At 46.8% G+C, this 11,337-nt stretch overlaps 1 protein-coding gene across 1 annotated transcript in view; it reads right to left on the bottom strand.

Moving 5' to 3' along the window:
- The window catches only part of LOC103624728 (cat eye syndrome critical region protein 2), a 48,149-nt gene that overhangs the window by 9,134 nt on the left and 27,678 nt on the right, over positions 1-11,337 (bottom strand). The window contains exons 8-14 of the mRNA XM_008644031.2: positions 7,848-8,004; positions 4,036-4,165; positions 3,712-3,749; positions 3,507-3,598; positions 3,108-3,234; positions 1,309-1,742; positions 10-200 (exon numbers count right to left, since the gene is read on the bottom strand). Coding sequence (XP_008642253.2) covers positions 10-200; positions 1,309-1,742; positions 3,108-3,234; positions 3,507-3,598; positions 3,712-3,749; positions 4,036-4,165; positions 7,848-8,004 — 1,169 coding nt within the window. The remainder of the gene's footprint in view (positions 1-9; positions 201-1,308; positions 1,743-3,107; positions 3,235-3,506; positions 3,599-3,711; positions 3,750-4,035; positions 4,166-7,847; positions 8,005-11,337) is intronic.

Genomic DNA, 11,337 nt, shown 5'->3' with positions numbered 1-11,337 from the left:
GGGGGGTCCAGGTGGGCGCCACCACACCTGCGGGGCCTGGGGTGCTGCAGCCCTCGGCAGGAGGGTCGTACCTGCATGGCAAAGTGCTGGTGCTGCTGGAGCGGCTCTCCGGGATGGGGCTCAGGCACTCGCGGAGAGCCGTACAGTTTTGTGGGATCGGATCCACGCAAAGGACCAAACGTTCCTGGCACCGCTGGTCTCTGAGGGATGGGGAGGGGTGCAGGGGGGAGAAATAAAACAATTTGTGAAGCGCATAGAAGCAGCAGAAATACTGCAGGTGAGGGGAAGGCAAGGCTGGAGTAACCACGGGGATGAGGAGCTGGACTGTTTTGGAGGTACCATGGAAAACCTGTACACCCTCTTCTCCAAGGGGACACAGCCTTATCAAAGCCACTATCTCACACCTCAGCCACTCACCCCCGGACTTAAGGCTGCAATACACTCACTCACCACCCAAATACTGGAGAGCAAGCAAGACGACTGGAGGGGGCAGTGGTTTGCTTCAAGAAGAGGAATGGACCCCAAGAATATGGAAGCAGGAAGACAACAGGGAATGTGCTGGATTTCCTTCAAAATACCCAATGCCTCGCACTATCTGCAGCACAAGAATCACTCTAAAAATTTTGTTTTGTCTCTGGCTAAAAGGGCAAGGGATAGCCTAGATCTCAGGGGAACAGCAGATAGATCACACCACAAGCCATCACTGGCTAAAATGGAAAAGGCAATGAAGGATGGGTGAGGAACAGCTCAGAAGGGAGGCAGAACAGGTGGCATTCAGAGAAGAAACACTGGGCTAAAGATAGGTCACTGCTGCAGTCCAGGGTGGCCTTTGTTTGATTTAGTTCACTGCTTTTATAAATACCCAAGGCACGAAATGCAGTAGTACACAGATGGCACGAAGTTACCAGGCATCTGTAAACAATTGAGACAAAAGAAGACCAGCTTGTTCAGCTTCATAAACTGGGGGGTAAGGGAAGAAATGTTACAGCTTTCCATGCACACTGGGGTAACTCTCCGAGGAGAGAAGAGAACTGGCAGAACTAGTTTGTGCAAGCCTACACTGGGACATGCCAGCCATGGGTAACATTAGGAGATTGCTCCCACCTAGTGTGGAAAAGACTTAAATTGTACCAGTTTAAATCTAAGGGCTGAAAAGTTTCACTTGGAGGAACCATACCTCTGACCCTTTATCTCTGGGAAAAGGTTCCTGACATGCACTAAGGATTTAATGGTAGGAAGCTCCATTCCCCTTTCCCTCCCTCCCTCTCTCGGCCTGATGGGCAAAGGACAGCAGGAACTGCTCCTTACCATCTGTCCAGGATGTGGCACAGGGCTGGGCATGCCGCCGTACTGCAGGGAGCGGGGGAAGCCTCGCCCATTGGAAGGGCCCACTTCTCGAGTAGTCGGCATTGAGGTGCCACTTGGGTCATCTACAGAGGACGACGAGAAGGAGGAGGAAGAGGAAGAGGAGGAAGAAGCAGGAGCCCTGGAAGTAGCTCGATATGGTGGAGGTTTTCCTCCATTTTCCAGGCGTTGCTGTCTCTTGCCAGGCCCATCTGGGTCTCGTGACCGAGTCCAGACACTGCCTGTGCCGGAGCGGCCGGAGCGCCGGCTCCTCTTCTCTCGTCTCCCGTCCTCTCTGATCCAAAACTCCTCATCAGTGTCTCCATCTTCCCCAGGGAAGTGCTTCATCATTGCTCGGTGGAAACACCTCTCCAGGTTGTAAGCCATCTTTGTATATTCTGCAGTCAAAAACCCCCAAGAACGTCAGAGCCTCATAGAGAGAAACAATTATGCAACATCAGATAAACCATCTCCCGTCTGCCAAGTTTCTCTGAGGAAGACTTTTGTTTCTAACTAGTTGGCTTTGGTTCCTAAACTCCATAAGCAACACAGCATCAGTTCTGTTCAGTAAGCCTACCAGAGGACAGGCACACAGCCATGACAAAGTACCACTGGCAGCAGGGCCTGCAGAGTCAGCATTAACTCAGTGCTCCAGCCTAGTGCCAAGAATCACATTAGGAGGAGCACCACCTCTGCTCGCAGAGATGTGTGACCTGCACAGTTAGCCAGCAAGAGTGCTGAGAGAAGAAATGTGAACTTCCAGCAATGCTATTTGATTACATTCAGAGGCTTTTCTTGGACTCATTCAAATCTCTGCTGTGGGCCACAAGACAGAGGAAAATCAGCAAACACATTTATCCATGTAGTTTCCAAAGCGCTTGCTGACCCTGACACGAAAGCTATTGCCAACACCAGTGTCCCCACTGCATCATTTCCACTGGACAGTTCTGCTGAGATGAGCTTTTACTTTTTGTTGAGTGGATAGGAAGGAAAAGACATGTGAGAGATGTTGGTGACAAAGGCCTTGAAGCAAGTGACTTTCCAGTTGTTTCCACTAAACTAACCCTGAAGTTCCTTGGGGAGCAGAGCTCTCCCAGTGGCAGTGTGCAGGTATACTTTTTCTTGCAGCCAACAGCAACAAGCTGATTTGTTCTTAATGTTGTTTTCCCTTTCTCAAGTGTTGCTGGTGAGACAGTCTACAGTGATGACCCACCATATGGGAACTGGTTTCTTATCTAAGCAACACATAGAATTTTAATTGGCGTGGCAATTAAACCCAGGATTTCCCATTTGCACACTCACGTTGTTCCTTCAATAGCCAAGGAGCCTAAAAACTACATTTTCCATCCAAAGGACAGGCCTAGCTCACTCTTCACTTTCCTGTGGTACTCAACGAACACTGGGAGTTAACCAGACTCCAATGCTTTTCCAAGTCTGTATTAGTTACTAGGAGAAAAAGGGGCACACACAAGCACATGAAGGAATGAGCTCAGAAAGAAACAGACTCTCCTTTCTCTGTATGCTCTGCCCTCACCGTCTACCAACATGGCAGCCCTTAGGATGCCATGCCCCAATTCAGCATGACCAAACTGTGCTAAAAGCCTCACTAAAATGCAGGTCTCAGTAGCTACTACCCTTTCATCTGGTCTCCCAAAAATATTCTGAAAGAGAAGAAACACAAATCAAGTACTGGTGAGGAGGAAGAGGGCACTACTTTGGCTGAGCACTGCAAACAGACAAATTTAGCATCTTACTGCTCTTACCACTGCCTTCACCGTTGTACTTAAGACAGTTCCTGAACATGGTCTTCATATCACCCACAAATTCTTCCTTGGTGCAGTACTGACCTCCATTCAACTTCTTCTCCATGCTAGAGATATCCATGGGGGCCTGGAACACAACCAAACTTCTCTTCAGTTACAGCAAGCATAGTGGGGCTTACAAAGCTGCACTCAGAGAGGGCATGGGCAGCAGAGGATGGTCTCCAGAGAAGCAGCCATCCATCTTTGGTTTTCTTGACTTGTAAGGCTAGAAGGGACTGCCAGAATCATGGAGTTTGACTGTGAGAGTAATACAGCCCACAAAACTTCAAAACACTTCCAAAAAACTGCATGCCAGTCAACAAAGTGCATCAGTCAAGATGGCTGGGCCACTTCCCATACCTTAATGATCTGGTAGTAGTTGGGAGCATACGATTCATCAACGGGTTCCAAGAAGGGCCAAGAGTCCTTGTGAGCCTTCACCACATCTAGAACTGGCAGTAGCAAGAGAAAGGTGAATGGTTACACACACACACACACACACACACACAGAAGCATTTCACTTGGAGGAAGTCACGCAAAGGGGGAAAGCTGGGGTGGGTCTAACCTTTGTACATGGCTGTGAACTCATCATCCAGTTCAAAGCTGCAACGGGAAGCACCACAGTGAATATGCAGACTGAAGACAGGTAAGACATGCTCTGTACTTCATCTTCTCCTCCACCCATGCAGTGCCACAAAGCTGGCAAATAGGCCTCATCACAAACCCTCCTCTCATATGGACCAGACCCAGATGTTTCTCAGCTTACTCCTCTCACTGTTCTCCAACCTCACTTCTCCCTCCGCATTTCTGTGAGTGATCACACTCCTCTCCTTGCCATACTCACAGCTTCGACACACTTGTGTGCTGCAGTGCCCCATTGTATACTCACATATCCTTGGTCCTTCGCTCTTCCCTGGTAGGGGAACTGGGATCCAAGTGGGAAAGCTCAGGGGGGAGCTCCTTCCCCTGCGCCAGCAGCCAGGCGCGCTCTTCACGAAGTTTCCTCCTCCTGGCCCGTTCTGCAGTGGGAAGAGATAAAAAACCATTCAGCACTCTCCTTGCCCACATCTTGCAGGGAAACAGAAGGTGCTTCTGCAGCTCTCAAGAACCCCAGTGAGATGGTCTTGTTCTTTCAGCAAAAGCAGCAACAGCACAGGAGCAGGTGAGATGAGCATACGGTGCACCATCAACATGCCTCATCATCCTCCCATGGTTACAATCATCAATTTTGAAGCGCCACTGTGACACAGATGCTCCCTTAGGCAGCTTCCAGAAGTGGTGTGGTACAAAGAGGGAAGCTCAACACCCAGCCCTAGGCACAGCTCAGCACTATGGAAAGAGCTGGCTTGTTGTTATCTTCCTTTAGGTGCTTCACCTCAGGCAGGTGAACTTTGAGGCAGCTGGCTTTGCATGGAATGGGATGAAGAGCAGTGCTGAGGGAAGTTCTACCAGCTGAGTGGCAATGAGTAACTGGGGTCATTATTATCCTCCATGGCTGGCTTTGGGAAGGTTGCTCAGGTAGATCTTCATGGCCAGCGGCCAGAGCGAGCAAGCTGCCACACACAAGGGCCACTGGGACAGCTTTTGTTTAAAGAGGTGAGGCACAGGAAGAAGCAATGCTGGTAATATAACCTGTGGTTTGCAACCAGACAGCTGGCTAACAGATTGCTTCATAATAGAAAGTTTATGGGCTCTCATGAACCTCATTTCCTTTTTCTTATAGGAAATCTCAATTCATTTGACTTGCAAAACACCTGCAGTTGGAGCAGAATTCTGTGAAAGTAATGTTCAGGGAGAGATGTCACAGGAACAGGCCACATCAGGGAACACCCACAGTGAAAGAAAGATGAGGGAGACTTATCTAACACCCTCTAGCAGCGGGTCTGCCTTTGGAAAATGCCAACTACTTAAGAAGTACCAGCTCTGGTGGAAAAATATTTATTTATTGTCCTGCTCTGTCCGTCAAAACCAAATTTGGAATGTGGCTTGAGAGTACAAGAAAAGTAGGAATAGCTACAAGGTGTTTGTAGGGACATCCATGGCCAGATATGTCAAAGACTGGTAAAAGAAAGCCTGAATTTCCTGTTAGAAGACTGAGGTTAGCACTGGAGCTGGGAGTATCTAAGGTGTCCTACAGAATCTAACAGCATCTATTATAACATTACATGACCAGAAGTCAACACTCAATTGCAGGTAATAGAGAATATCTGAGTCTGTCCAAGCACTGTTCAGAATTCATGCTTCTTTCATAAAATGAGCAATCTTTAGATGTCATTGCAATGGATGCCTAACTGAGAAAGCTGAGGAGAACATGACGTAATTATTTGGTCAGCAAATGGAAAATGTCATGACAACAGCAGCCAAGAGGTAAAGATTGTGTAGATTTTGGAAATCCACCAACATCTGCCAAGGATCTGATCTGGTAAACTGACAGGAATCAAGGAGTGCTACCCTGGTACTGGATCTCAGTTAGGATTAATAGCAGGAGCTCTACCACAGCTAGTGATTAACACTGTGTGTTCAAGATCACTGGCAGAGCTCATTCTCCTACTGTTGGCCTGGGTTGAGTCTCACCCAGCAGCTTTCAAAATCTAAATAATGCCCTAAAAAGTACCTCAACCTTCTAGAAAGTCATATATGTGAGAGATTACGTTGAAGCAGCATCTGGAAAGAGAACTGGGAAACTCTAACCTGCTGTTGTGGTAGAAATCTAGAAAGCTGCCTTAACTTACAAATTCAGGAGAGTACAGATGGGCCCAGCAGGAAACCTGCTACCTAGGGGGGGTGTGTTGGAGTTGGGGGAAGTGTAATCTCAGGCTTCAAACCGGAATGCGATGTAAAAACAGGAATACCATCCAAAACCGAGAAGAAGGTGAAATTCATAAGAGAGCAGATATTTCATCCTGTATTTCACATCCCCCCCTCTACAGAAGGCCACATAAAATTAACATTGTATTCCAAACAGACTGAAAATTAGAAGAAAAATGTTACCCTAAAATTTCTGTTGATGGATGTCCAGTTTTAACAAGTCTGAACCAATTAAAACAAATGACATCATTTTCAAATCACTTCCTCTCCATCATAAGAACTGTCATGACAGCAAATGCTAGTGGTGGGTGTGCTTGGCACTAAGGAAAGATCATTAAGAAGCCAGTTTTACCTGGATAGCTGCTGGTTCTAGGGATAAAAATACTGTATTTAACAGAACAAGTCAACATAACCTTTGCAAACAGCTTTTGCACCAGTTTAAAAGGAGACTTCTCCTGACTAAGCCTAAATGGACTAGGGAAGAGTTTAAACTAAACTGAAAGAAACTGCACAAAACAAAGTGAAAGCATCTCTGCCAATAAAAGCATGAATGTATGCTAACTTGGCTTAAAAGAGGCTACTGCTCAACCCCATGCCAGTTTCTTTGAGTGGCTCTGGTGCCTTTGAATCAGATGATGTAATGATTGCATTTACCCAGAAAAGGAAATGGCTCATACCAAAACAAAACCATTTCACAGGAACATTTATCTTTGCAGCTCTTGTGGAACTTCAAGACTAATTTTGTCTATAGAGATGAAGCATTAAACCACAGAGAATATGCAATTTGCCAAGGGAAACAGATATCTGTGGCAGAGATATGGATGAGTCTCAATTCAAAGCACCTGATTAGCTAGGGATACCAACCAGGAATACATGAAGACCAAGGAAGTAATTGGATGTTTTAAAGGTTAGAAAGGTAAGCAGGTAAAAGAAGCTATTCTTAGACAACATCTGGCCTCCTACCAAACATCTGGTAGCAAACTGTTTCATTTTGGAAAGTTTACAAGGTTTGCATGAACTTAGTCTTTTTTTCCTCTTCTGATTCTTTATCCACTTTGGGACTCATGATACTGATACTGCCACACATTGCCACAGTTTTCTGAGGATGTTCAGCCTTTCCCTAGAACTACAACAGCCCAGCCAGTCACTGTGGCTAAAGCAGCAGCTAAGGGAATCCCCCATAAGGGAGGGCAACAGAGAGAAAGAAGGTGGTCAGGAATCGCTCTGACCCCACACCTGCAGGAACTGGCTGACTGCCTGCTGTCTGTGCCTTGATCTGATGTATTAATCACAACATGGCTGTTTGTTGCAGAACAGCTTAAATCAGCATTTAATTAATAATCATAAACATTTTAGACCAACACCTGAAATTGGCACCTCTGGTGCTCTGTGTAGCCTGGTCCCTTCATCTTTAGCTCTCCAATTGATAAGGCCAGTAGCAATATAAAAATACTACTCTTGCTACTCCCATGTTATCCCATTCCCTTTCTCCTCAAAGGGAATTCTTTCATCATGCAATGGGCCAAAAGAACCAAATGCTATTCAGTGAGAGCAAAACCAGCTAATCCTACACACAGGGAAATCATGAGGAGGCAAGTGGGGAGACAGAACTAAGAAATAACATGAATAGCAGGAGAAAAAAATGGACAGCTGAGGCAAGGAGAAAATGAGCACAATTTGAAGAAGACAACGCAGTGGAAAGGTGCCCTTGAGAACAGCCACAAACACTGAAAGAACAGATGAAGGAAAAGAAGCTACAGTCAAACCAATTAAACAGAGGTAAGTGCAAGAAAAGATTCTCATTAGCAAGCCTGGCAGGGAAGGAATGCAAATGGAAGACTTTAATTCAAGATCTCAGTCTCCACACTGATCTCCACACTGGCAGCACGTTACCTTCCACTGCTTTGACCTTCTCCTCCATCTCCCTCTTCCTCTCCTCCTTCAGCAGCTGTTCCTGCTCCCTCTTCTGCACTGCTATAAGGATCTGGCGCTCCTCTTCTTCCTCTCTGCGCCTCTGCTTCTCCATGGAGCTCAACACATTTGGGTTTACCTGCAACAGAATGGTGCACCAAAAACTGTAATGCACTGGCTTGTTGAAAGCTGAGCAGAGGCAGGTTTGCTTTGAGGAAGTATTAAAGCACACCTACAATGAATGACTGGGAGGAAAAAAATGGGAAAAAAAAAGGATTTGTATGAATGATTTCCTAGATGAAAAGCAACACGGAAAGGGAAGTTATTTGTCAAGCAATGAAATCCTATGGATACAAGGACAATGGAAGGAGAAGCAATGGGTTAGACAAGCTGCCACTCTGTCAGGGATGCACTGTGTGCATTTCTCCTCCCTTCTGGGCAAAGGATTCAGGCTGTTGACACCCTTACACAACACCTCTACCTCTTCCAGCTAGCAGAACTCTGAGTGCAAGTGTGAGAAGAAAGGACTACTTCGCCAAACCTGTCTCTGCTGTAAAACACAGACTACTTCAGTAAGGAAAGCGTCTGGTACAGCATTGCATCAAGGTATCATTAGGAATGTTTTCCTTTCCCGTTCAGAATTTCTCTGTGCTAATCTCCCCTGACCTGGCTCTCGTTTGTTTGTTTGGACAGTTTTCCTGCTGGGTCCCAAAACCAGTTCTCTCATTCAAGGACTCTTTATTGCCCCACTTTCTCACCTCCCCACTGCCAGCAGGCTGCAAGGCTGTGTTTGATCCTACTTAGGACTGCAAGCTTCCCAGACCAGGGACTGCCTGCTCCTATTTCTCCAATAAAGTATGAGGTATGTATATGGAAGCGTGGAATTATCTTTATTACCTTAATTTAATTATAAGACAAAGGTATCAGTCATCCATCAGCCACTCCTACCTCTGTGACCAAGATATGTGTGCCTTATCAGCAGGGAATATCAATCAGAAAAGAACAGTGTACATACAGTTTGCTCCAACTTCATTTTTCAGGGAATAACCAGCAACCACCACTTAGGCAGAAGGAATTTCCTGAGGATTAGCAATCAGCCGGGGTCCGCTGGCTGCTGCTCAGACCATCAACTTCTCCAGGCCCACTATAAATCCCCAGGAAAAAAAATAAAATTCTGGCACCACGATTACTATTTTGTCCTTGTTTCATCGCCCAGGAATGGAACCTGGGGGTGTTTTGATGAACGCCTAGAAATGTTGTCTGGTTTCACTGCACATTCATTCCCCCTCTGCCTCCCCTTCCCCGACACAGCCCTGTGCTGCCCTACAAACTCCCACTCCAGTTCTCTGTAGATGAGTACCACGCATCATCTCCCTGTCTCCAGAGGCAACAATACATTAAGAGAATTATGCTTCAACCACCAACAGTCACAGAGAAGTATCCAAGAGAGGGTGATGGGACTCCTGACAAAATTAGGACCATATCCTGCATTTAGGGGCAGATTGGGCAAAAAAACCCACCTATTCTGTGCTGATCCTTTAAGGTGAAACCCAGAAGTTCATCTCACCACGAGGGAACTCTGCCTATCTTCTTTTCCATTTTATATCTTCATCAAAATGTTATCACTTTACTCTTCTCTCTCAGGGAAATCATTCTGTGAGTTCAGATGCCTTGAGATTAGCCTGCTTCTCCTCACAATCAGTCTGAAGTTTGTTTCTCAACCCCTCATTCCATCCAATTATTCCTAGTTACGCTCTTCTGGGTGAACATAAATTCTCCTCTTCTTCAGGCACATTCCAGCCTTTACCTTATGGACTTCCTCAGACACTTACACAACACTCACACCTTTCTACAGTTAGATTAAATGTTTTCTTATAAAGCAACCCTCTCAGCTCCCTGGAATAATTGTTCCAGTTGTCTCTCAGACTTTTCATCCCCGATCAATATCCAAACACCAGGATGCCCAGGACTGTACTACGACAAGTACAAGAGGTCAAGAAGCTAGAGATTTGAGTTCTACATTTCCACTTTTGATTCTTTTTATATCCCTTTCTCAATAGCTCTACCATCTGATTTGCTACTCATGAGCTGCAAACAACTTCCTTTCAGAACTGATCCTGACACCACTTTCAAACAGTTTTACTCTAACCTTCTTGATAAATCTTTAAATTGCAATAGGAACCAAAAGAGTCAGGTTGAGCAGTACGAGAAAGAGGTGAGCAGGAACCAGCCACCAAACTTGGTATGCCAAGATATTTTAATGAGGATGCGACCATCAGCCTTTACATTCTCCAACCAGCAGATGTAAGCCAGCCTGGCATGACACGTTGATTTCTTTTGATTGTTGCTACACAGGTGAGACCTTCCCTTTCCCTGGATTAATACAACTTCCACCATTCACGTCCTGGGGAAACAGGAACACAACATCCAAGCTGCAGTGCTCACACCAGGACCTCTCCAAGCCTGCAGGGCACATTCAGCACCCTATGCTTTAATGGCACAACACAGGATCCACAGCACGCTCCAGATCAACCCACCACACTTATGGCATCGACAAAGCAAGGGAACACTTTCAAATGAAGGAGAGGATGTCATCCCACCCGATCTAGAAAGCAGAGAAAAGCAGAAACCACAAACTCAGCAGAGTGAGCCCCAAGGACTGCAGTAGACACCCACAACTGCACTTGCTCCCTTCAGCACTTGCAGGGCAGCAACAGTGCTGCACGGGCTCTTTGAGACACTTCAGGCACAGAAACAACCTGATCTTCAGAGGGACCCTCTGCCTGGTGTCCCACCTAAGTCCATTGGGGATGAGTGTGCTCAACTCAGGGTTAAAAAACCACGCAAACATGAACCAGTAAACTCCTCCTGGATTGGTGGAAGCAGACGCTCATTGGAACGATAAAAGCAAGAACCAAACATAAGTTAAACTTCCTTCCTGACCATGGAGGTGGCAAAAGGATGTTTCTCCAGCCTCCTCCCCACTCAGAGGATAAAAACCACTGTGACCAAGGCATCACTGCCTCCTTCCCTCCGGCAGAGAGCACTCCAGGACACAACATCACCGCCGTCCCCTGGCCCCAGGACTCTGAAAGGGCCAAACTCCTGCCTTTAGCTTTGCTCTCCAGACAGTGGGTATCAGACCTCAGGGGCAGAAGGCCAGAAGGCGCAGGTACCCTGAGTGCCCTGGCCCCTCATCGGCCAAACCTTCCCTGCTCAGGTTTCTGAAGCACTCTCCTAATGAGGGTGCTGCTCAGGCGGCTCTTAATGAGGAGCTAATCTGAACCACCTGTTGAGAAATCCCCCGCAGGATCAGGAGCCCTTGGAGCAGTTACATCTCGAACTCAAGCAGCAGCCAGGAAAAAGGAGTCACCTGCACCGGGCTGAGCTTTTCTCCCCCAGGCTCGCCTGCTGCCCACCGTCGCTTGACAAACACGCCATCAGACACGCTGGCACCCTTCCCGGCTCACCC

This window comes from Corvus brachyrhynchos, unplaced genomic scaffold (genome assembly GCF_000691975.1).
Source record: "Corvus brachyrhynchos isolate BGI_N302 unplaced genomic scaffold, ASM69197v1 scaffold191, whole genome shotgun sequence".
Taxonomy (NCBI): domain Eukaryota; kingdom Metazoa; phylum Chordata; class Aves; order Passeriformes; family Corvidae; genus Corvus; species Corvus brachyrhynchos.
Note: the sequence above shows the minus strand (reverse complement) of the source record. Positions and strands in the feature narration are given on the sequence as shown.